Genomic DNA, 26,952 nt, shown 5'->3' with positions numbered 1-26,952 from the left:
CACCCTCCCACAGTGCAGGGGTGTTTCAGTACGCACCCCCCCTCAGTACATGGGTCTCTCAGTACGCACCCTCCCACAGTGCAGGGGTGTCTCAGTACGCACCCTCCCACAGTGCAGGGGTGTTTCAGTACGCACCCTCCCACAGTGCAGGGGTCTCTCAGTACGCACCCTCCCATAGTGCAGGGGTCTCTCAGTACGCACCCTCCCATAGTGCAGAGGTCTCTCAGTACGCACCCTCCCATAGTGCAGGGGTCTCTCAGTACACACCCTCCCTCAGTACAGGGGTGTCTCAGTATGCACCCCCCCCAGTGCAGGGGTCTCTCAGTACGCACACCGCCCTCCTGCTGGGGTGTTTCAGTACACACCCTCCCACAGTGCAGGGGTGTTTCAGTACGCACCCTCCCACAGTGCTGGGGTGTTTCAGTACACACCCTCCCACAGTGCTGGGGTGTTTCAGTACACACCCCTCCCACAGTGCTGGGGCGTCTCAGTACGCACCCTCCCACAGTGCTGGGGTGTTTCAGTACACACCCTCCCACAATGCAGGGGTCTCTCAGTACGCACCCTCCCACAGTGCTGGGGTGTTTCAGTACACACCCTCCCACAATGCAGGGGTCTCTCAGTACACACCTCCCACAGTGCAGCACTTCTTCAGTAATACTGGCGTGGGGGTGGGGAAGTGGCGCCATTGCTGCTATTATCGCTGAACTGTTAATCCAGAGACCCTAGTAATGTTATGGAATCGGGATTCAGATCTTGCCATCCCAGATGTTGGAAATTGAATTCAATATAAAAATGCGGAATTACGAGTCTAATGATGACCATGAGTTGTCGATTGTCATGAAAAACCCATCTGGTTCATCAATGCCCTTTAAGGAAGGAAACTACCATCCTTACCTGGTCTGGCTGACATGTGACTCCAGACCCACAGCAACTCTTAACTGTCCGGTTGGCAATTAGGAGTGGGCAATAAATGCTGGCCGATGCAGTGACGCCCTCATCCAGTGAAAGAATAAGATGACAATATGGCTCCAACAGTGTGGCACTCCCTCAGTAATGACCCATCTCACAAATATGTAAACAAGGAACAACAGAAGGCAACTCAGTCCTTTAAGCCTTCTCCATCATACAATAAAATCTTAATTTTAAGCTTGACACGACACTCCTGCTTTTTTAAAATTAATGCTGTGGCCCTTGCGGAAACCAAACTGAGCATTCCTAAGCAGGTGCTGTTGATGACACTTTCCATCACTTTACCAATGGTTGAGAGTAGGCTGATGGAGTGGTAATTGGCTGGGTTTGATATTGTCCTGATTTTTATGTACAGGACAAACCCTAGGCAGTATCTAACATTGTCAGGTAGATGCCAGTTTTGTAGCTGTACTGGAACATCTTGGCTAGAACAGCAGCAAGTTCTGGAGCACAAGTCTTCAGTATTATTGCCAGAATGTTGTTAGGATCCATAACCTTCGCAGTATCTTGTGCCTTCAACTATTTCTTGATATCATGTGCAATGAATCAAATTAGATGAAGATGGACAGCTGTAACATTTGGCACCTCTGGAGTTTGGGATGAATCACCCACTTGGCATTACTGGCTGAAGATTGCTGCGAATGCTTCAGCCTTATCCTTTGCACCGATGTTTGGGACTCTCCCATCATTGAGGAGGGGGATATTTGTGGAGTCTTTTCCTTCAGTGAGTCCACCACTTTTCACAACTGAATGTGGTAGGACTGCAGAATATAGATCTGATCTGCTGATTGTGGGATTGCTTAGCTCTGCCTATCACTGCTTGCTTATGCTGTTTGGTATGCAAGTAGTCCTGTTTGCTGGCTTCACCAGGTCGACAGCTCGTTTTTTTTAAGTGCGCCTAGTGCTGTTCCTGCAGTCTCCATTCTTGCAGACCCAAGATCCTTCATCCCTTTGTAATAAGATTCTCCATCCACTGCCTTTTGATGAAGGGAATGCCAAAGACACTAAACCCTTAGAGAAAAGTTTCCTCATCTCTGTTTTACATGGCTGTTTATTTTTAAACAGTGACCCCTAATTTTAGATTATCCCACAAGAGAAAACATCCTTTCATCATCCACCCAGTCAAATTCCCTCAGGATCTTATATGATTCACTCAAGTCCCTGCTGACCTGTCTAAACTCTAGAGAGTACGGATCGAGACTGCCCAGCCTACTGTATTGTCATACAGTACAGAATAGATCCTTTGGCCCATCGAGCCTGTACTGCCAAAACTACACTAAATCTGCATCAGTTCACCTTCCAGCAGTAGGACCATTGCCTTGAATGTTATGACATATCAAGTGCTCATTCAAGTACTTTTTATTGTGAGGTTACCGGTCTCTACCACTCTCCTGGCAGTGCACTTCAAATCCAACCACCTTCTGGGTGAAACACTTCTTTTACCACAAAGAACTCACTGTTAACCACTAACAGTGCCCATTAGCAGCTATTCATTCTCCCAAGCTGACCTTTACCCCGCTCGGTCTACTCAACTGGTTTTCCCTCTCTCTGGCCTTCATTTCCACTATACTTTTACTCTACCCACCCTCTCTCACATATACCCTGAATATCAACCTTGCCCTAGCTGAAATCAGTTCTGAAGGGTCACTGGAGCTGAAATGTTAACTCTGTTTTCTCTCACAGATGCTGCCAGACCTGCTGAGTTTGTCCAGTAATTTCTGTTTGTCAGCATCAACTGCTCTTTGGTTTTTTTTAAACAATTTTTTTCAGCTTCCTTTTAAACTTCCTGCCTATTTTCTAATCACCTTGCCCATGCCTCTTAAGATCTTACAAACTTTGATCAGGGTCCCCCTCAGCCTTCCCTGCTCTAAAGAAAACAACCAGAGTTTATCCAGCCTCTCTTTATCGCTAAGCTGCTTCATCCCAGGCAACATCCTGGTGAATCTCCTCTGCACCCCCGCCCCATATCCTTCCAAAAGTGCAGTAACCAGAACTGCATAGAGAGCTGCAGCTGTGGCCTAACCAAAGTTCTGTACAGCTCCCTCTCTTATAATCTATGCATCATCTGAGAAAGGCAAGTGTCCTGTATGCCTTCTGAGCCACTCTATTAACCTGTCCTGCCACCATTAGGGATCTGTGGACAAACACCCCAAGATGTCGGTGAAGTTGTGGATACTGACGAAGGATGTAGTAGGTTGCAGAGAGACATCGATAGGATGCAGAGCTGGGTGGAGAGGTGGCAAATGGAGTTTAATGTGGACAAGTGTGAGGTGATACACTTTGGACGGAGTAATCGGAATGCAGAGTACTGGGCTAATGGTAAGATTCTTGGGAGTGCAGATGAGCAGAGAGATCATGTGTCCATGTACACAGATCCCTGAAAGTTGCCACCCAGATTGTCAGGGTTGTTAAGAAGGAATACAGTGTTTTGGCCTTTATTAATAGAGGGACTGAGTTCCGGAACCAGGAGGTTATGCTACAGCTGTACAAAGCTCTGGTACGGCCACACTTGGAGTATTGTGTACAGTTCTGGTCACCGCATTAGAAGAAGGATGTGAAAGCTTTGGAAAGGGTGCAGATTTACTAGGATGTTACCTGGTATGGAAGGAATGTCTTATGAGGAAAGTCTGAGGGCCTTGAGGCTATTCTTGTTAGAGAGAAGAAGGTTGAGAGGTAACTTAATAGAAACATACAAGATAATCAGAGGATTAAATAGAGTGGACAGGGAGAGCCTTTTACCAAGTATGGGGACGGCAAACATGAGGGGACACAACTTTAAAGTGAGGGGAGATAGGTATAAGACAGATGTCAGAGGTAGTTTCTTTACTCAGAGAGTAGTAAGGGTATGGAATGCTTTGCCTGCATCGGTAGTAGATTCGCCAAGTTTAAGTGCATTTAAGTCGTCATTGGACAGGCATATGGACGTACATGGTATAGTGTAGGTGGGATGGGCTTCAGATTAGTATGACAGGGCGGCGCAACATCGAGGGCCGAAAGGCTTCTACTGCGCTGTAATGTTCTATGTCTTTGTTTCTTTCAGATTCCTAGTGTCCTATCATTCATTAAGTACTCCCTTGTCTTGTTCCTTTTTCCAAAGTACATCGCCTCACACTTATCAGGGTCAAATTCCACCTGCTACTGATGTGTGCTTTCAGTGAAGAAATTATGAGCATTGGGTTTCTAATCCATCATACTCACAATGGCCATCCACTGAATATCACGCCCAGGAAATGCTGAAGAAACTGATTATACTTCAACAGAAGCTTAAAACAAACAAGGAGCAGGAGGAGGCCATTTGATCCCTTTGAGCCTGTGCCACTATTCGATCAATTCACTGTTGATCTGACTGTGGCCTCAACTCCACTCACCTGTCTGAACCCAGATACTCTTTTGGTTTCCTCGTCAATCTATCCACCTCTACTTTAAAGGTATGCAGTGATTCTGCCTGCATCATTTTCTAGAAAGAAAACTTCAAAGACTCAAGATCCTCAGGAGAAAATGTCTCCTCACCTCTGTCTCAGATAGTTGAAGACTATTAGAACAGGCATGATCTCATTGAATGGCAGAGCATATTCAGTGTGTCGAATAATCTACTTCTCTCCTAGTCCTATGGCCTTGTTTTTAAACTGTGCTCCGATTTTAGTTCAATTTCTGACAACAGGCAAAGTGCTGAAATGCGACTACCACGCTTTCTTAGGTTAAGGGTCAGGGTCAGGATCACGTTCAGCTGCCCAGTTGAGAGTTTCTACCTACCTCCCCCCAGGTGCCCGCAGCATCGCGCAGGTTGTTCTTGTGGTAGGACAGCTGTCGTATGCAGTTGTTGACGGCAATGCTGCTCTTTCCTGGAGCAAGATCCTCCTCCAACATCTCCACCCAACCAAGGGAGCGGACAGAAAAACACTGCAGAAACCAAAGCCACAGTCATTCCTGCACATTCATTACAACATCAGGAATCAGCAGAATAGAGGCTGTGAATGGGAAAGGATTCGTGCTGGAGAATGGAACTTGTGAGAAGGGTTGGGAGTTAGTGGTCAACAGCTTTCGGAATATGGAGGTTGACAATGCTGGAGGATGGAACAGGAGTCACACCACAATTCCATAAAACTCATTTTAGCATTCCCCTGGGTACCCGCCTTCACTTCTTGACAATGCCTCTCAGAACAGAGATAAGAGCCTTGGAGGAGTGCAGCACAGATTCAGTGGCCTGATACCAGGATTAAGAGGTCAGGCTGTAGATAGATCTGCAGTGCCCAGAACAAACAGACATTAATTGACAGTTAATGCAAGAGGAAGTTACGTTACAGCTCAGTCCACAATGGAGAAGGCTCGAGAGGCTGAATCACCTTTTGAGAATGACAGACTGGAAGAACTTATCCTGTATTCTGTCTTTTGCAACACACCAGCAAAATCCAAGTGATCACTGGCTCACAATGTGCAACAAACTGGGAATTTCTTTGAGCAGAAGGGTGAGAAAATAGGAACTTGTTAAATTGAGGCACTAAGCAGCAACCCTCTTTGGACAGGGCAGGGAGATGCACTCTCAGATCAGAAGTTTTATTCTGTGTCTAACCACATGATCTACCTGCCCATAGAATATTTACTGAAGACAGTGTAGAGGTAGCTTTATGCTGTATCTAACCCCATGCTGTCCCTGTCCTGGGAGTGTTTGATGGGGAACAGTGTACAGGCAGCTTTACTCTGAATCTAGACCCATACTGTCGCTGTCCTGGGTGTGTTTGATGGGGACAGTGTAGAGGCAGCATTACCTTCAGTTTACTTCAAGGGAATAAAGAGAGCTTTATGTTCTATGTAAAAGAGTATAGGGAGCTTTAATTTCAGTATAAATGATACTCTATCTAACCTTATGTTGTCCCTTAACAGGGAATGTTTAATAGAGTCAGTATCAAGGGAGCTTTAATTTCCATTTGACTCTCTACCTAAACCCATGCTATTATGAAGAGGGGTCACTGGACCTGAAACATTAACTCTTATTTCTCTCCACACAAGCTGCCAGATCTACTGATAGTTGCAGCAATTTCTATTTTTCTAGCCCCATGCTATATCTGTCCTGGGAGTGTTTAATTGCGGCAGTTTAGAAGTACCGTTACTTTCTGTTTAAAAGTGTGGAGAGAGCTTTAATTTCAGTTTAAAACAGTGGATGAAGTTTTATTCTGTATCTAATATTAGCCTGAGGTTCTAAATTACTACTCCAGCAACAGTGCCACTACACCACCACTCACCTTTGACTCATCATCAGTATTTAGGATGTTTTTGTAATTATCCTCTTCTGTTTGACCTCTGAGGGAAAGAAATAACAAAGTTAAAATGGATTTTATTAATTTGTCAAAATTTTGTTAAATAATGTCGGCGCAACATTGAGGGCCAAAGGGCCTGTTCTGCACTGTATTGTTCTATGTTCTAAGAAACAGCAAAGTTGGATCGGTTGGGACTTTTTTCATTGGAGTATACAAGACTCAGGGGTGACCTCAGAGGTCCACAAAATCATGAGACACATCGATAAGGTAGATAGCCAACAGCTTTTACACATGGTAGGGGAGTCTAAATCTTGAGGACATAGGTTTAAGGTGAGAGGGGGAGATACAAAAGAGTCCAGAGGGGCAACTTTTGTCACACAGAGTGTGGTGAGTATCTATAACAGGCTGGCCAGAGGGAGTAGTGGAAGCAAACACAATTTTGTCATTTAGACAGGTACATGAATAGGATAGGTATGGAGGGAGATGGATAAATGCAAGAAAATGGGACTAGTTTCAATTGCGATAACTGAGCAGCATGGGCAAGTTAGACCGAAGGGCCTGATTCCATGCTGTAGACCTCTATACCTCTATGACTCTAACTGGGGGAGAGCCAGGGGAAGGGAGGTAGGCAGATAAGGATGTCATCACAGAGTGCTTGGGATTACACAATGGGAATGCACAAAGTCAACAGGAATTTATGAAAGAGAAATCATATTTGACAAACCTACTGACGTTTTTTGAAGATGTAATGGTAGAATAGATAAGGGAAAACCAGTGGATACAATACAGTTCCATTTTCAGAAAGCTTTTGACAAAGCCCTATACAAGAGGTTATTGTGCAAAATTAAAGCACATGGGATTGGTGTTAATATAGTTGCAGGGAGTGAAAACTGGTTAACAGACAGGAAACAAACAGTAGGAATAACTGGATATGTTTCAGAGTACAAGATGGTGACAAGTAAGGTAACACATGAAGGGTCCCAGCTATTCACAATATAGATCAACAATTTGGATGAGGGAACCAAATGCTGTATTTCCAAGTTTGCTGAAAACACAAAACTAGTTGGCAGAGAATGACGAAGAAAACTTAAAGAAGCTTCAATGCAATTTAGATAATCGAGTAGGAAAATACATGGCACGTGCAGAATAATGTGGATAAGCACAAAGTTGTCCACTTTGATAGAAAAAAACAGAACATCAGAGTATTATTTAAATGGTGGTAGATTGAGAAATACTGATATACAGAGAGTCCTGGCTCTCCTTGCCCATCAGTCACTGAAAGCAAGTGCAGATGCAGCAAGCAGTCAGGAAGGTAATTGTATGGGGACCTAAATTATAGTTTGAGTACACAAGACATTGAGAGTAGTGAGGGCATAAATAAGATTTCACAGTTGCAAGGCGGCACTGGCCAGCAAAAAGTTGGTTTGAAGTGTGTCTACTTCGACACCATTGTGAATAAGGTGGGTGAACTTGCAGCATGCACTGGCACTTGGAATTTCGATCTTGTGGCCATTTGGAGACATATGTAGAGCAGGAACAGGAATGGTTATTCCAGGGTCCGGGATTTAGATGTTTCAGTAAGAACAGAGAAAATGGTAAATAAACCCGGTACGGGGTGGCATTGTTAGTCAAGGACAGCACAATGGTTGCTGAAAGGACGCTGGAGGACTCGCCTGGGGTACTATGGGCTAAGGTACAAAACAGGAAAGGGGAGGTTACCCTGTGGGGAGTTTTCTATTAGGCCTCTGAATAGTTTCAGCGATGTAGAGGAAAGGATAGCAAAGATGATCCTCAATAGGAGCAAGAGTGACAGGGCAATTGTTATAGAGGACTTTAACTTTCCAAATATTGACTGGGAATACTATTGTTCAAGTACTTTAGATGGGCCAGTTTTTGTCCAGTGTGTGCAGGAGGGTTTCTTGACACAGTATGTAGACAGACCAACAAGGGGCAAGGCCACATTAGATTTGGTACAGAGTAATAAACCTGGCCAGGTGTTACATTTGGAGGTAGGTGTGCACTTTGGTGATAGTGACCACAATTCGGTTATGTTTAGTGATGGTAAGGGATAGGTATATACCGCAGGGCAAGAGTATAGCTGGGGGAAGGGCAATTACAATGCAATTAGGCAGGATTTAGGATGCATAGGATGGGGATGGAAACTGCAGGGGATGGGCACAATTGAAACGTGGAGTTTATTCAAGGAAAAGTTACTGCGGGTCTTTGATAAGTATGCAGTGGTCAGGCAGGGAGGAAGTTGTAGAGTGTGGGAGCCATGGTTTACTCAGGAAGTTGAATCTCTTGTCAAGCGGAAGGTGGAAGCTTATGTTAGGATGAGATGTGATGGCTTAGTTAGGGAGCTTGAGAGTTACAAGTTAGCCAGGAAAGACCTAAAGAGAGAGGGGACATGAGAGGTTGTTGGCAGATAGGATTAAGAAAAACCCTAAGGCTTTCTATAGATATATCAGGATTAAAAAAAATGTCTAGAATAAGATTAGGGCCAATCAAGGACAGTAGTGGGGAGTTGTGTGTGTAGTTTAGATCAGAGTGGTGCTGGAAAAGCACAGCAGGTCAGGCAGCATCCGAGGAGCAGGAAAATCGACGTTTCTGGCAAAAGCCCTTCATGAGGAAGTTGTGTGTGGAGTCAGAGGAGATAGGGGAAGTGCTAAATAAATACTTTTCATCAGTATTCACACTAGAAAAAGACAAGGCTGTTGAGAATTCTGAGATACACGCTAATGGACTATATGGGATGAAGTTCACAAAGAAGTGTTAGCAATTCTGGAAAGTGTAAAATTAGATAAGTTCCCTGGGCCGGACGGGATTTATCCTAGGATTCTCTGGAAAGCCAGGAAGGAGACTGCCGAGCTTTTGGCTTTGATCTTTATGTCGTCATTGTCTACAGGAATAGTGCCAGAAGACTGGAGGATAGCAAATGTTGTTCCCTTGTTCAAGAAGGGGAGTCGAGAAAATCCTGGTAATTATAGACCAGTGAGCCTTACTTTGGTTGTGGATAAAGTGTTGGAAAAGGTTATGAGAGAAAGAATGTTTAATCATTTAGAAAGGAATAGGTTGTTTAGGGATAGTGAACACAGTTTTGTAAAGGGTAGATTGTGCCTCACAAACTTTATTGAGATCTTTGAGAAGGTGACCAAACAGGTGTTTGAGGGTAAAGCAGTTGATGTGATGTATATAGATTTCAGTAAGGCGCTTAATAAGATTCCCCACAAAATACAGAAGCATGGGATTGAAGGTGATTTAGCAGTTTGGATCAGAAATAGGTTAGCTGAAAGACGACAGAGGGTAGTGGCTGATGGAAAATATTCATTGTGGAGTTCAGTTACTAGTGGTGTACCACAAGGATCCGTTTTTCGTCCACTGCTGTTTGACATTTTTATAAACAACCTGGAAGAGGGTATAGAAGGATGGGTTAGTAAATTTGCGGATGACACCAAGGTCAGTAGAGTTGTGGAATGTGATGAAGGATATTGTAGGTTACACACAGACATAGTTAAGCTGCAGAGCTGGGCTGAGAGGTTGCGAATGGAGGTTAATGTGGGAAAGTGACAGATGATTCACTTTGGAAGGAGTAACAGGAATGCAGAGTACTGGGCTAATGGTAAGATTCTTGGTAGTGTAGATGAGCAGAGGGATCTCGGTGTCCAGGTACATAGATCCTTGAAAGTTGCCACCCAGGTTTGTTAAGAAGGCATACGTTGTGTTAGCTTTTATTGATAGAGGGATTGAGTTTCGGAACCATGATGTCATGCTGCAGCTGTATAAAACTCTGGTGCGGCCGCACTTGAAGTATTGAGTACAGTTCTGATCACCGCATTATAGAAAGGAAATGGAAGCTTTGGAAAGGGTTCAGAGGAGATTTACAAGGATGTTGCCTGGTATGGAGGGAAGGTCTTACGAGGAAAGGCTGAGGGACTTCAGGCTGTTTTTGTTAGAGAGAAGGAGGTTGAGAGGTGACTTAATAGAGACATAAGATAATCAGAGGGTTAGATAGGGTGGACAGTGAGAACCTTTTTCCTCGGATGGTGATGACTAACATGAGGGGACATAGCTTTAAATTGAGGGGTGATAGATGTAGGACAGACATCAGAGGTAGTTTCTTTACTCAGACAGTAGTAGGGGCACGGAATGTACTGCCTGCAACAGTAGTAGACTCGTCAACTTTAAGGGCATTTAAATGGTCATTGTATAGGCACGTAGATGAGAATGAAATAGTGTCGGTTAGATGGGCTTCAGATTGGTTTCACTGGTCGGCACAACATCGAGGGCTGAAGGGCCTGTACTGCACTGTAATGTTCTACGTTCTGTGCATATTGGCTTTCATTGCAAAAGAGCTTAAGTACATAAGGAAGAAAGTCTTACTGCAGCAGGCCTTGGTGTGACCCCACTTGGACTCTGAGCAGGGGGCGCAAAGGGCTTGGTAATGGGCTGGGCAAGGAGATGCAGTCCAATTTACAAGCTTGGCACAGAGGGCTTGGTTATGTGCTAGGCATGGGAGTAAAGGGCACGGTTACAGACTGAGCAAGGAAACAAGGGTAAGGTTACAAGCTAGGGAGATGTGTGGGGAGGGGGGGGGGCGAGAACATGGTTACAAGGTGGTGTTTGAGATGTACAGACTCAATCTACTTCTCTGCCATCTGTCTCAACTCCTATTGCTAAGGAGAATTTTATGAAGAGCCAGTGTTCACTCACCCCAGATTCAAAGATGCGTATCTTAGTGTAGCCCCCTCAAATTCTTTCAGACTTGTATCTGAGGTCTCAGTTGTGGTTTGGATCTCCTGGTGAGATATGAAGTCCAGTTGTTTAGAAATTCACAAACACCTTCAACAGGACAGATAAAAACAAGCCTAACATAGACAGACAGAGACACACACACACACACAACCCCTCCCCTCACTATCCTTATCCCTGTAATAATGACATTATCCCTTCCTGTTTCCTCCTAACCTTAACTCCTCCCCTTCCCCACAACCCTAAACAATGTCTCTTCCACTAATCCCTACTCCGTGCCACTTTCCCTCTCAAAGTCTACCCCTCCCAGTTTCCTGCCAAACCGAAGGTTCTGCCCCTTTCTCTAACCCTGCCCTCACCCCTGCTCCACACATCCAACCACTCTCCCTTTTCCTCAAAACCAAAGTCTTCCAATATCAGTCAAACCATATATACTGCCCAAACCCGCCAATCCTAGTCCCATCCCAAAATACCAATCCCTCCACAAAATCCCACACCCTCTCCACACAACAAAATCCCACCCCCTCCTCTTCATATTTCAAAATCCCAACTCTTCTCCCTACCCCTTCTCCCAGTCCTCAATTAGACCAACATTTTCAAGATAACCTTCAGCTCCTCTCCCTCAATGAACAGAACTATGCACATGTTAAACAGAAATGTAGAAAATAGGAACAGGACTAGGCCATTCAGCTCTTTGAGCCTCTTCTTCCTTAATCATCCAACTCTACCTCCCACTTCTGTTGTCCAATCCCATATCCCTTGATCTATTTAACGCCAAGAACTATAACCAACTCCTTCTTGAAATCATACAATGTTTAAGCCTCAAGTGCATTCTGTGGCAGTAAGTTCCACAGGCTCACCACTCCGGATGTGACAGCACTGGAGGGGGTGCATAGCGGATCCACCAGGATATTGCCTGGGATGCAGCAGTTTAGTGATGGATAGAGGCTGGATAGGGGCGGGATGGTGACTTGGGGCAGTATGGTGGCTCAGTGGTTAGCACTGCTGCCTCACAGTGCCAGGGACTTGGGCTCAATTCCAACCTTGGGCAATTGTTTGCATGGGATTTGCACATTCTCTCCGTGTCTATGTAGGTTTCCTCTGGGTGCTCTGGCTTCATCCCATGATCCAAAGACGTGCAGATTAGGTGAATTGGCCATGCTAAATTGCCCATAGTGTTCAGGGATGTGTAGGTTAGGTGTTTTGTCAGGAATAAATATAGGGTAGGGGAATGGATCTGGGTGGATTACTGTTCGGAGGGTCGGTGTGCACTTGTTGGGCCAAAGGGTCTGTTTCCACACTGCAGGGAATCTATGACGATGATTCTATGAAGTTCGGCTTGTTTTCTATGGAGCAGAGAAGGTTGAGGGGGTAACTGATTGAAGTTCTTAAGTTTATGAGGGACATGATCAGAGCAAATAGAAAGCAGTTGTTTTCCTTAGTCATAGGATCAAAGCAAGGCAGCACACTTTTAGTATAAAAGACAGGAGATTTAGGGAGAATCTGAGGAAAGCATTTTTTTCATCCAGTGGGTGGTAGGGGTGCGGAATGCCCTGCCTGGAAGGGTAGCTAAGTCACCTTAGCTTATCCCAGATCTAACCTTCCAACTCGGCACCGCCCTCTTGAATTGTCCTACCTGCCCATCATCTTTCCCACCTATCCACTCCAGCCTCCTCTCCAACCTAACACCATCACCCCCAGCTCCATCGACTATCGCATTCCCAGCTACCTTCCCCCCAGCCCCAACCCCCTCCCCTTCATCTCTCAGCCCCTTGACCATCCCCTCATTCCTGATGAAGATCTTATGCTCGAAACATCGATTCCCCTGCTCCTTGGATGCTGCCTGACCAGCTGGGCTTTTTAAGCACCACACTTTGAGGGTAGCTAAGGCAGGAAACCTCACTACCTTTATAAGTTCTTTGACGAGCACATGAAGTACTTTAATATTCAAGGCAATGTGCCTCATGCAGGAAAGTGGATCCAGTGTTGGCAATAGTGCAATATTAGGGGTACAGACTTGATTCAAGAAGTTTCTCCTCACTTTAGTCCTAAATTGTTTACCCTGTATACTTTGATTCCCCCACCATCAGGAGCATCCTTCCAGCATCTACCCTGTTTAGTTCTGCCATAATTTCAGAGGTTTCTATGAAATCCCCCCTCAGTCTTCTGAACTCCAGCAAATATAATCCTAAGTGATTCAGCCATTCCTCATACATTAGTCCTGCCATCCCAGAAATCAACCTCTCTCTCAATGTCGGCAAAAGTAAAGAACTGATAATTGACTTCACAAAAACAAGAGGAGAACACACCCCAATCTACATGAACAGAACGGAGGTCGAGAGGATGGACAGCGTCAAGTTCCGAAGAATGACAATAACCGACAACCTGTCGTGGACTTCCTGACATAAATGCGATGGTCAAAAAGACACTACAACACATCATCTTCCTCAGGCAGCTCAGGAAATTCACACGCCCATAAGACCCTCACCAACTTTACAGGTGCACAACAGAAAACACACTGTTCAGGTGCAATAACAGCCTGGTGCGGCAACTACTCTGCCCAGGACCATAAGAAACCACAGGTGGTGGTGTGCACAGCCCTGAACATCACAGAAGCCAACCTTCTGTCCATGGACTCTATTTACATGGCTTGTTGCTGCGGAAAGGGCTGTCATCATCAAAGACTCATCGCACTCCAGCAATGCTCTCTATAACCTCTTCCATCAGGTAGAAGCTTGAACACATGCACCAGCTAGTTCAGGAACACCTTCTTCCTGGCCATTATTAGACTGATGATTGGACTGTCTAATTTCAAATAATGCTGACCTTGTTAGTGATCTTGCTGAGTGCACGACCTATGTGACATAACCTGTATGCCTCCACGCTGTTTTTCACCGTATGATCTGTACGTCCTTGCTTGCTATGATCTGTCTGTATTGCTCATATACAAAGCTTTTCACTGTGCTTATATATACACATGACAATAAATAAGTTAAATCAAATCACCCAAGTCTCCTTGAAGATTCACCCCTCTCAGTTTACAGGTATTCAGATAATAATGTGCCTTCCTATTTCTGCACCATAAGTGGATAACTTCACAGTACCTGCCATGCATTTGTCCACTCAGCCTGTCCAAATGACACAAGAACATCTCTGCATCCTCCTCACAGCTCACCTTCCCACCCAGCTTTGTGTCATCTGCAAATTTGAGATTACATTTAGTTTCTTTATCCCCATTAATACATTGTGAATAGTTGGGGATCCAAGCACTGATCCTTGTGGTACCCCACGAGTCACTGCCTGCCATTTGGAAAAAGACCCCCTGTTTATTCCTACTCTTTGTTTCTTTCTGCCAACCAGTTCTCTATCCATCTCAATGCACTACCATCAATCCTATGTAATTTAATTTTAAATGCTAATCTCCTCTGCAAGATTTTGTCAAAAACCTTCTTAAAGTCCAAGTAAACCACATTCACAGACCCCCCCCTTAACTCTACTAGTTACATTCCTGAACAATTCCGATAGATTTGTCAAGCATGATTTCCATTTTGTAAATCCATGCTGACTCTGTCCAATCCTGCCACTGTTTTCCAAGTGTTCTGCTATTAAATCTTTGACAATGAACTTTAGCATTTCCCCCAATACCAATGTCAGATTCACTGGTCTATAGTTCTGCTTTCCCTTTACCTTCCTTTTTAAATACAGGGGTTACATTAGCTACAATCTGTGGGAGCTACTTCATAGTCTTTAGAATCTTGGATGATGATTAACAACGCGTCCACTATTTCTCAGATCACTTCCTTAAACACTCAGGCCCTAGATATTTAACCTTCAGTCTCATTCAATTTCTCCGACACCATTTCTGTACTAATATTCTTTAGTTCCTGCCTCTTAATAAACAGTGTTCCACATTATCCTTCTTCTTGGACACACAACCAAAGTTTGCATTGAGGTGGTCAACTATTTCTTTGCTCCCCATTATAATTTTTCTGTTTCTGACTGTAACAGACCCACATTTGTCTTCACTACTCTTTTCCTCTTCATATATCTATGGAAACCGTTACAATCAGTTTTTATGTACCCCTCAAGCTTATTCTCAAACTTTATTTACCCTTATTTTGCTTGCCATTGGACATGGTTCTTCCTTAGATCTAATACTCTCTCTAATTTCCATGTGAGCCATAGTGAGGCCAACGTTCCTGTTTTACTTTGCATTAAGCAGGAATGAGTAATTGTTGCAGGTCACCCATGCGCTCTCTGAATGTTTCCTATTGCCTTATCCCCATCTCTTAAAATAATGCCCTGCAATCTATCATAGCCAACTCGTGCCTCAGACCATCATAGTTTCCTCAGTTTAGATTCAGGGTCCCAGTCTCAAAATCAGCTGTTTCATTCTCCATCTCAACGAGGAGTTCTATCATATTAGATTAGATTAGATTACTTACAGTGTGGAAACAGGCCCTTCGGCCCAACAAGTCCACACCGACCTGCCAAAGCGCACCCACCCAGACCCATTCCTCTATATTTACCTCTGCACCTAATTTAGCATGGCCAATTCACCCAACCTGCACATTTTTGGACCGTGGGAGGAAACCGGAGCACCCGGAGGAAACCCATGCAGACATGGGGAAAATGTGCAAACTCCACACAGTCAGTCGCCTGAGGCGGGAATTGAACCCGGGTCTCTGGTGCTGTGAGGCAGCAGTGCTAACCACTGTGCCGCCGTGCCACCCACCATTCTGGTTGCTCAGCTCCAAGGGACCTCACACAGCTAGACTGACAATTATTATTTTCTCATTTCACATTCAACAGGCTAGGATGGTCTGTTCTCTAATTGGTTCCCCAATGTAACAGTCCATAAAACCATCCTATATACACTTTAGGAATTTCCCCTCCGAGGTACTGTTCCTAATTCGATTTGTCCAAATTATAGACATCTGTTATTACAGACATTCCTTTAAAGTATGCATCTCTAATTTCCTGTTTAATGCTGTTCCTAATATCGCCCCTACAAGAACAACAAAATTAATCGAAGGCCATAATTTATAGCAGCAGAAAATAGGCCATTCAGCCCATTGAGTCAGCACTGCTGTTCTATCGTGGCTGATAAGTTTCTCAATCCCATTCGCCAGCTTTCTCCCCATAACCCTTGGTCCCCTTGAAGCTCCAATCTTTATCTCAGTCTTAAATATACTCAATGATCTGATCTCCACAGCCTTCTGTGGCAACGAATTCCATAGATTCCCCCATTCTCTGGCTGAAGAAGTTTCTCATCTCTGTTCTAAAAGGTCTTTCTTTTACTCTTTCTTTCTTTTACTTATATTTAAGGCTGTGCCCTTGGATACTAGTGTCTCTTACCAATGGAAACATTTTCCAACAACTACTCTGTCCAGATCATTCAGTATTCTGTATGTTTCACTTAGATCCTTCCTCAACCTTCTAAACTTCATCAAGTATACACCCAGAGTCATCAAACGTTCCTCATATGTTAAGCTTTTCATTCCTGGGACCATTCTCGTGAATCTCCACTGAACACGCTCCAGGGCCCAAAACTGCACCCAATACTCCAAATCTGATCTGACTAGAGCATTCTAGAGCCACAGAAGTACATTCCTGCTTTTATATTTAAGTCATTTCAAAATAAATGCCATCATTGCATTTGCCTTCCTAACTACTGACTCAACTTGCATGTTTGCCTTGAGAGAAGTCTGAAGAAGGGCTCATGCCCGAAACGTCGTTTCTCCTGCTCCTTGGATGCTGCCTGACCTGCTGACCAGCAACACATTTTCAGCAGTTCAGAAGTCTGGACTAGAACTCCCAAGTCTCTTTGCACTTCAGACTTCTGAATGTTCACCCCATCTAGAAAATAGTCCATGCCTCTATTTTTCTTACCAAAGTGCATGACCTCATACTTTCCCATGTTGTATTCCATCTGCCACTTCTTTGCCTACTCTCCTAACCTGTCCAAATCCTCCTGCAGCCTCCCCACCTCCTCAATGCTGCCTGTCCCTCTACTGATCTTTGTATCATCTGCAAACTTAGCCAGACTGTCCTCAGTTCCTTCATCTGGATCGTTAATGTATAAAGTGAAAAGTTGTGGTCCCAACACTGAGCCTTTTGGAACATCACTTGTCACCGGCTGCCATCCTGAGAAGAACCCTTTTGTCCCCACACTCTGCCAGACAGCCAAGCTTCTATCCATTTTTGCACCTTGCCTCTGACACCATGGGCCTCCTGTGTGGCACCTTGTTAAAGGCCTTCTTGAAGTCCAGGTAGATAACATCCATTGGCACTCATTGGTCTAACCTGCTCATTACCTCCTCAAAGAATTGTCAGGCATGCCCCGCCATCCACCCCCACCTTGATGAAACAATGCTGACTTTGCCCTAACAATTCGAAGTATCCAGAGATCTCGTCCAATACCGGATCAGAAAGTTTTCTAAACCGCAAGAACCATAATCTGTCTACGTCTTTGTAGCAAAGTAACTCAAGCTGAAACAAACTAGGAACTGTGGATGTTGGAAAGCTGAAACAAAAACAGAAATTACGGGAAAAACTCAGTAGTGTGACAGCATTTGTGGACAGAAAGCAGAGTTAATGTTTTGGGTCTAGTGATTCTCTTTCAGAAGAAGTTTATCTAGCAATTTCTGTTTTTGTAACTCAAGCTAAAGGAAGTCGGTTATTCTGTTCCACCCTTTGCTGTTAGCTGTTGCCTCTCACCAGTGACTGTGAAAGTGAACAATTAATGTGTAAAACCCCTATGTCTTTGGCAAAGTACTGACAACCTGGAAGGTGGGACTTCAGAGAATAGCAAGTCATGGGAAGAAAAGGAAACATCCATCGAAGCCTGTATACTGGTGTACTGAACAGTGTGTCCCAGTACTTTTTCTCGTCCACTCATAATATCAGCAATTTTATTTCTGAATCTTTCTGTATATGTAGAGATTTTAGATGGTGTTACACATTTAAGTATTAGAGTTATATGGTGCTCTTTCACTTGTGGTCAGAATTAATCAATTTGAAATAAATATAGTTTCTTAATAAGTGCAGAAATCGGGTCAGCGTTTGCTGTTAACCTGAGTCCATCATACAGGTAAATCAAGAAGTGTGCATACTTTGATTAATTTTTGTGGATCAGTGCAGCTTGAGAATAAGCACACTTCCACCTGCATTGGTCGTAACACTCTTAACTAATATGGTCAAAAATCAGATTATTTGGTTACCATCAAATGGTTATTTGCGAGATCTTGTCATGTTTTAATTCTAATATCAGAACAGGGATGATGCCCCAAAGTGAAGTTGGAAAATTATTTGGTACAGCTCAAGTTTGAAAAAGCTCTATATCACAGATCAATTAAGGCTCAGAAGGTGGCCACTTGGTCTATTGTGTCTGCATCAGCTCTGAGTGAGCACTACAACTTAACACCGTTCTTCTGCTCTTTCCCCACAACTTTGAATATTATATATATTTAAATAGTCATCCAACAAACTCTTGACTGCCTCAAATGAACCTGCTTCTACTAGACCTCCTTGCAGTGTGTTCCAGGCTTTATCAATATATGTAAGGGTGACTCGGTGGTTAGCACTGCCGCCTCACAGCGCTAGGGACTCAGGGTTTGATTCCGGCCTTGGTTGACTGTCTGGGTGGAGTTTGAACCTTCTCTCCGTGTCTGTGTGGGTTTCCTCCAAGTGCTACCGGTTCCTTCCACAGTCCAAAGACATGCCGGTTAGGTGGACTGGCCATACAAAATTGCCCTGTAGTGTCCAGAGGATGTGCACGCTAGGTGATTTAACCATGGGAAATGCAGGGGATTAGGTCTGGGTGGGATGCTCTGCAGAAAGTCGGTACAGACTCGATGGGCCAAATGGCCTCTTTCTTACTGTAAGGATTCTATGCTGTTCAGTGGGTTTTATTTGGTCAGAGCTTATTTGAGAATCTAAATACCTATGGATGATTTCACCCCATGAAACAATATGTTCATGATCCTAGAAGTGGACTCTTAGCACCAGTCAGTGTCCATACTCCTGGTCCCACCTCCCATGGAGAAATATGAGAATAGTGTGTGCGCGCACGTGTGTGTTATGCTGACGGGGGATGGGGGCAGAGAGAGCGAGAGAGAGTGTCTAATCCATCTTTAGGATGGAGCTGGAACATTATCTGCTTTGTTCCACTGTATTATCTTCAGCGAGGTGCTGCATTTTGGGAAAGCAAATCTGAGTGTTGCTGAACAAAGAGATCTTGGAGTGTTCACAGCTCCTTGCAAGTAGAGTCGCAGGTAATTAGGATAGTGAAGGTAGTGTTTGGTATGCTTTCCTTTATTGGTCAGAGTATTGAGTACAGGAGTTGGGAGGTCATGTTGCAGCTGTACAGGGCATTGGTCAGGCCACTGTTGGAATATTGCGTGCAATTATGGTTTCCTGCTTATCTGAAGGATCTTGTGAAACTTGAAAGAGTTCAGAAAAGATTTACAAGGATGTTGCCAGGGTTGGAGGATTTGAGCTATAGGGAGTGGTTGAATAGGCTAGGACTGTTTTCCCTGGACCGTCGGAGGCTGAGGGGTGACCTTATAGAGGTTTATAAAATCGCGAGGGGCATGGATAGGATAAATAGACAAAGTCTACAATTGCAACATTTAAAACACATCTGGATGGGTATATGAATAGGGTGGGTTTGGAGGGATATGGGCCAGGTGCTGGCAGGTGGGACTAGATTGGGTTGGGAAATCTAGTCGACATAGACTGAAGGGTTGGTTTCTATGCTGTACATCTCTATGACTCTATGACCACTGCCACATCTCAGGCATGATCTGCTGTCCAATTGATTCCTATTGCAGGCATCACTCTCTTCCTTAAATTCATTTTTATCAAACTATACACACACTAAATAAACAGGAACTTGCCTTCCATATGTCGACTCCATTACACTTCTCACCCACAGTTAAACCAGTCCAAGTCAGCTGGAACAAAGTTCCAAAGGGCAAATGGAGTGACAACAACAATATTGAGGAATGATCAACACCAAAAGGAAGGGTAACCGAGCAAACACAGACGTTTGGGGAGAATGTGGAGACAGACAGGACAAAAATAAAAGTTATTCAGCCAGCAATTTCTTCTAATCTATCTTTTATTATCCCTAATTCACCTAGGTTCACTAGATTGGTCTCTGAGGTGAGAAGGTTGCCCATGACAAGAGGATGAGTAAACTGGTCCATATTGCTGCAATTTAGCAGAATGAAAAGCAATTTCTCTGAAATGGACAGATTTTGAATAGACACTGATAAGGTTGTTTGCCTGGGCTTGGAATCTAGAACCCAGAGGCACAGTTTCAGGATAAGGAGTGAATTGTTTAAGATTGAGATGAGGACAAATATTTTCACTCAAAGGATAACGAATCTTTGGAATTCTCTGTCCCAGTCAGTTGGGAAAGCAGAGCGGACACACTTGTACATAGAACATAGAACAATACAGCACAGAACAGGCCCTTCGGCCCACGATGTTGTGCCGAACATTTGTCCTAGCTTAAGCACCCATCCATGTACCTATCCAATTGCCACTTAAAGGTCACCAATGGTACTGAATGGTCTCCCCCGTTCCTAATTTCTTATGGTACATTCTACCCACCTTTGCCCCTATTAGCTTCAGTATTTTTGAAGCCTCAGTTTTATCCTTCATTGAATACTGATGTTCTGGGGTCCCTCTTGTCCAGGGTGAACAATCACTGCCTCTGCTAGTCATCAAGTTTACAACCTGCTGCATTTACCTGTGGATCCTCCAAGGGAGTTGTACACTGTGACATGGCAGAAGGTTTCCGAGATCCTGATTCCTGATCACAAGCAGGAGGTGGCGGTTCCCACTGAGTTGTTCCTGTGGGAATGTGCCAGTAATATGTCCCCGAGGTGTCTCGTACCCGCATCCAGCCAGAGGGCAGGTCTGCATCTGTCTCAAATGAATTCCGATTCCAGATAGGATCTGAATCATAAATATTAATACCTCATTAATAATTAAACACAAGTGAAAACAGAAGATCTCGTAGAGAGAGAAACAAAGTCAACATTTCAAGTCAATGACCTGCCTTCAAGGCAAGAGGGGGTGATGAGGATAACTGCGTTTTTAAACATAGAGTTGTCACCTGGAACACAGTCTGAAAGAGAGGTGGAAACTTTCCAATAACATGTGCTTCAATTTTACATATTATTTTCTTATGTGGGATCTTACCGAAAGTACAAGTAAACCCCATCCCTGGCTCCCCTCCAATTCCACTTGGTACATTCTCAAAAGACTCCAGATTTGTCAAACATGACTTCCCTTTCGTAAATCTATGCTGACTCTGTTCAATTCTCTCATTGTTTTCCAAGGACTCTGCTACTAAAGTGTTATAATGGAATCTAGCATTTTGCCCACTACCAACTTCAGGCTAACGTGTCTATAATTCCTGATTTTTTTTTAAACCTTTTTTTTTAAAAATAGAAGCAGAGGATCAGGAGGAGGCCATTCAGCCCCTCGAGCCTGTTCCACCTTTCAATGAGATCATGGCTGATCTGAGGTCTAACTCCAAAAACTGGCCTTTCACACTTATCCCTTAATTACATTTGGTTAACAAAATTTACCTATCTCAGATTTAAAATTAATGACTATTCTGCCATAAACTGCCTTTTGTGGAAGAGAGTTCCAAACAACGACCACTGTTTGTGTGTAGAAGTGCGTCCTAACATCTCTCCTGAACAGTCAGGCCCCAATTTTCAGACTATGCTCTTTAATTCTAGACTCTCCAACAAAGGAAATACTTTGTTTACCCTGCTTTTTCCTGTTACTTTCTTGAAGGATTTGACCAGATAACCCTTAACCCTCAATTCTAGAGAAAACAAGTTAATTTTTTACAACACAAGAATTTTTTTATAAAGTGATTCCACACCCACAATATTTTGGTTGACTCTTAGCTGCTCTCTGAAATGGTCCGGCATGCCACTCAGTTCAAGGGGTGAAAAAGTCCCCATGAATGTTGGAACAGGCTCGAAGGGCTGAATGGCCTATTCCAGTTCCTATTTTAAAAAGGAGATAAAGATAAAGCAAGTATTATAGGGTAGTTAGCTTGACATTATAATACTAAAGTTCATTATAAAACTTTGTAGCAGAGCACTTGTAGGCCAACGAGAGGGTCAGACAGAGTCGGCATGGAGATGAAGTCCTACCTTCACTTTGCGAATAGCCTCCATTGTGCTGTATGGCACTATCACCGTGCTGAATGGGATAGACTTTGAACTGATCCAGCAACTCAAACTTAGGCATCCATGAGGCACTGTGGGCCATCAACAGCAACAGAATTGCACTCCAGCACAATCTGTAACCTCATGGCCTGGCTTATCCCCCACTCAACCATTAACAACAAGCCAGGGGATCAACCTTGGTTTAATGGAGAGTGCACGAGCACATGCCAGGAGATCAGGTGTCAACCTGGTGAAGCTACCAAACAAGACTACTTGCATGCTAAACAGCAAAAGAAGCAAGTGGTGGACAGAGTTAAGCAAACCCACAACCAATGGATCAGATCTGAGCTCAGCAGTCCTGCCACATCCAGTTGTGAATGGTGGTGGACAATTAAACACCTCACTGGAGGCGGCGGCTCCATAAATACCCCCATTCTCGATGACAGAAGAGCCCAGCATATCAGTGCAAAAGATAAGGCTGAAGCTTTCACAATAACCTTCAGCCAGAAGTGTCAAGCGGATGTTCGATTGCAGCCTCCTCCAATGGTCCCCAGCATTACAGTTACCAGTCTTCAGCCAATTCGATTCACTCCACATGATATCAAGAAATATTTGGAGGCACTGAATATTGCGAAGGGGCCCTGACAACAGTCCAGCAATAGTATTGAAGACTTGTGCTCCAGAATTTGCCGCTCTCCTAGTCAAGCTCTTCCAGTACAGTTACAATCCTGGTACTTTATTGACAATGTGGAAAACTGTCCAAACATAGTACACATAGAACAGTACAGCACAGGGCCTTCAGCCCTCAACTGTGCCAATCTTTTATCCTACTTGGAGATCAGACTAACCCACATACCCTTCATTGTACTATCATCCATGTGTCTATCCAAGAATCGCTAAAATGTCCCTAATGTACCTGACTCTACTGTCACTGCTGGTAGTGCATTCCACACACCCAACACTGTCTGCATAAAGAACTGACCTCTGATATCTCCCCTAAACCTTCCTCCAATCACCTTGAAATTCTGTATCCGGACAGCCAGATTTCCTTGTATCCCATGCCTCCTTACTTTCTGAATAAGCCTACCATGGGGAACCTTATCAAATGCCTTGCTAAAATCCACGTACACCACATCCACTGCTCTACCTTCATCAACGTGTTTTGTCACATCCTCAAAGAATTCAATAAGGTTTGTGAGGCATGACTTGCCCTTCACAAAGCCATGCTGACTATCTCTAATCAAACTATGGTTTTCCAAGTAATAATAAATCCCAACTCTCAGAATCCACTCCAATACTTTGCCCACCACTGACATAAGATCTGTAATTCCCAGGATTATCCTTATTCACTTTCTTGAACAAGGGAATAATATTTGCCACCCTCCAAACATCTGGCACTACTCCAATGGACAGTGAGGGTGCAAAGGTCATCATCAAAGCTGCAGCAACCTCTTCCCTTGCTTCCTGCAGTAACCTTGGGTATATCCTCTCTGGTCCAGGGGATTTACCTACCCTTATTTTTTTCAAAATTTTCAGCACATCCCCCTTCCTACATCAATTTGTACTAACAGATCAGTCTGTTCTCCTCACTGTCCTCAGAAATGTCAAGGCTCCTCTCACTAGTGAATACTGAAGCAAAGTATTCATTAAGGACCACCCTACTTCCTCTGACTCCAGGCACAAGTTCACTCCACTCTCCCTGATCAGCCCTCCCCTCACTCTAGCCATCCTCTTGTTCCTCACAAGTGTAAAACGCCTTATGGGTTTTCCTTAATCCTACCCACTAAAGCTTTTCCATGCTCCCTCCTCACTCTCCCAAGTCCATTTTTCATATCCTTCCTGGCTGCCTTGTAACCCTCTGAAGCCCTCTCTGATCCTTGTCTCCTCAACCTTAAGTAAGCTTCCTTTTTCGTCTTATCGAGATGTTCCACATCCCTTGTCACCCAAGGTTCTTTCACCCTACCATCCCTTCCTTGTCTCAGTAGGCCAAACCATCAGAAAGTGCTTCCTAAACAACCTCCACATTTCTGTCGTGCATTTCCCTGAGAACATCTCCTCTTAATCTAGGCATCCCAGCTCCTGCCTAATAGCATCCTAATTCCCTCTTCCCCAATTAAATACTTTCCCATACCGTCTGCTCCTATCCATCTCCAACAGTATAGTAAAGGTCAGGGAGTTGTGATCTCTATCACCAAAATGTTTTCCCACCAAGAGATCGGACACCTGGTATGGTTCGTTGCCAAGCACCAAATCCAATATGGCCTCTCCTCTAGTCACCTTATCTACATAATGCATCAGAAACCCTTCCTGGACACACCTGTCAAAAACTGCTCCATCCAAACTATTTGAATTAAGGAGGTTACAATCAACATTAGGGAAGCTAAAGTCACCCATGACAATAACCCTGTTACTTCTGCACCTTTCCAAAGTCTGCCTGCTAATCTGCTCTCCCATTTCTCTGTTGCTTCGGGGGGGAGCTGTAGAAAACTCCCAATAAAGTGACTGCTCCTTTCCTGTTTCTGACATCCACCCATAATGACTCTGTAGATAAACCCTCCTTGACAACCTCCATTTCTGCAGCTGTGATACTATCCCTGATTAGCAATGTCACTCCCCCACCTCTTCAACCTCTCTCCCCCCACCCCATTCCTTTCGAAAGCTCTCAACCCCGGAACATCCAACCACTATTCCTGTTCCTGAGATATCCAAGTCTCCGTAATGGCCACAACAACAGACTTCCAAATACTGATCCATGCTCAAAGTTTGTCACCCTTATTCCTGCATTAAAATAGACATACTTCAACCTGTCACACCTGGCAAGTGCCTAACCCGCCTCACAGTCTCGCTGCGCAATGTATCTGGCTGTTCACTACTGCATCATCTGATCCATTGTTCAGGTTCCCATCCCCCTGCTAATCTAGTTGAAAATCTCCCGAAGAGCTCGAGCAAATCTCCCACCCAGAATATTGGTGCCACTCCAGTTCAGGTGCAGCCTGTCCTTCTTGTACAGGTCCCACTTTCTCCAGAAGGTATCCCAATGATCCACATATCTGAAGCCCTCCCTCCTACACCAGCCTCGCAACCACGTGTTCATCTGCACGCGCTCTCTATTCCTAATCTCCCTAGTATGTGGCCTTCTAGCTTCCAACCTACCTCGCTATGTTCTCTTTTCAGGTCGTCCTCCTTTTCCCTACCTGCGTCATTGGTACATGGCTACCAGCTGCTCTCCCTCCCCCTTAAAAATCCTGTAGGCTTAATCTGAGATATGCCAGGTATGTCTTGGACACAAAAAGCAGTCTTTTTCCCAGGGATGGGGAACTAAAAACTAGAGGGCATAGCTTTTAAGGAGGACTAAAGGTGCGACTTCTTCACGCAAAGAGTGATGTGTATATGGAATGGGCTGCCAGAGAAAGTGGTTGAGACAGGTGCAATAGCAACATTTAAAGAACATTTGGATAGGTACATGATGGAAAGGGTTCAGAGAGATGTGGACCAAATGCAGGCAATTGGAACTAGCTGAATGGGCACCATGGTCAGCATGGATCAGTTTGCGCCAAAGGGTCTGGTTCTATGCTGTATTACTCGAGGCTGGTCTATGACTCTAAATCCAACCTGTCAGGGGAGTGACGGAATACTCCCACCTGCCTGGATGGGACTGGTAAATCCATGCCCTACTGAAGACCAGGTGCACAGCATTCAAGTCCAACAACCCGAACCTATTCTGAAAATTTACCTATAACTCTGCAAAGCCATCAGAGGTGCCAAAAGGCAGTAGTGCAGCATATTGGAGGCCCAAACCAACCACGCGCACACCCCTGCCTGTGGCAAGGCCTAAACAACATAACGGGTTACAAAATGAAGCAGAGCAAGATAGCGGACAAAAACACATCCTTCCCTGATGTGTTCAGTGCTTTCAATGTTCAGTTCGAGCATAATGCCAGTGGCACGGTAACGCCTGCCCGACAACCCCAGGCGCACCTGCTCCCTCTGTAATGCTGCAGATGTTACAACAGTCTTCCTGAGAGTCAACTCAAGGCAAGTGACAGGCCCAGATGGAGTCCCTGGCTTAGATCCTGTGCAGACCAGATGGCGGAGATATTCAGCAACATCTTCAACGTCTCCCTCCTACAAGCCAGTCCCCACCTGCTTCAAGAAGACCACCATCACCCCAGCACAAAAGAAAGAACATACAATGTAATGTAATGACTACTGCCCAGAGGCTCTGACCTCCATAATCATGAAGTGCTTCGAGAGGCTGGTCATGGCCCACATCAACTTTAGTCTCCATGCCTACCCCAATTCCCTGCAATTTGCCTACCAATGTAACAGATCCAGAGGGGACACCATTTCCGGAGCAGACCCTAATTCCTGGAACATCTGGTCAACAAGGACACCAGATAGCATCCTTCTTTAGAGACCGCAATTTCCCTTCTCACGTGGTTGAAGCTGCACTCCAACGCATCTCATCCACATCCCGTCCCTCTGCCCTCAGACCCTACCTCTCCAACCGTAACAAGGACAGAACCCCCTGGTGCTCACCTTCCACCCTACCAACCTTTACATAAACCACATCATCTGACGACATTTCCGCCACCTCCAAACAGACCCCACCACCAGGGATATATTTCCCTCCCCACCGCTTTCCGCAAAGACCGTTCCCTCTGTGACTACCTGGTCAGGTCCATAGCCCCCAACAACCCACCCTCCCTTCCTGGCACCCTCCCCTGCCACCACAGGAATTGCAAAACATGCGCCCACACCTCCTCCCTCAC

At 44.6% G+C, this 26,952-nt stretch overlaps 1 protein-coding gene across 6 annotated transcripts in view; it reads right to left on the bottom strand.

Annotated features, from left to right (window-relative positions):
• Positions 1–26,952, bottom strand: part of apbb1 (amyloid beta (A4) precursor protein-binding, family B, member 1 (Fe65)) — a 127,981-nt gene that overhangs the window by 45,141 nt on the left and 55,888 nt on the right. For all 6 annotated transcript variants that reach the window (XM_043692584.1, XM_043692582.1, XM_043692583.1 and 3 more), the window contains 4 exons: positions 20,737–20,945; positions 10,938–11,023; positions 6,213–6,270; positions 4,726–4,872 (listed from right to left, as the gene is read on the bottom strand). In XM_043692584.1, coding sequence (XP_043548519.1) covers positions 4,726–4,872; positions 6,213–6,270; positions 10,938–11,023; positions 20,737–20,945 — 500 coding nt within the window. The remainder of the gene's footprint in view (positions 1–4,725; positions 4,873–6,212; positions 6,271–10,937; positions 11,024–20,736; positions 20,946–26,952) is intronic.

The sequence above is a fragment of the Chiloscyllium plagiosum genome, chromosome 6 (assembly GCF_004010195.1).
Source record: "Chiloscyllium plagiosum isolate BGI_BamShark_2017 chromosome 6, ASM401019v2, whole genome shotgun sequence".
NCBI classification, from domain to species: Eukaryota; Metazoa; Chordata; class Chondrichthyes; order Orectolobiformes; family Hemiscylliidae; genus Chiloscyllium; species Chiloscyllium plagiosum.
This window is presented reverse-complemented; position numbering and strand designations above follow the sequence as displayed.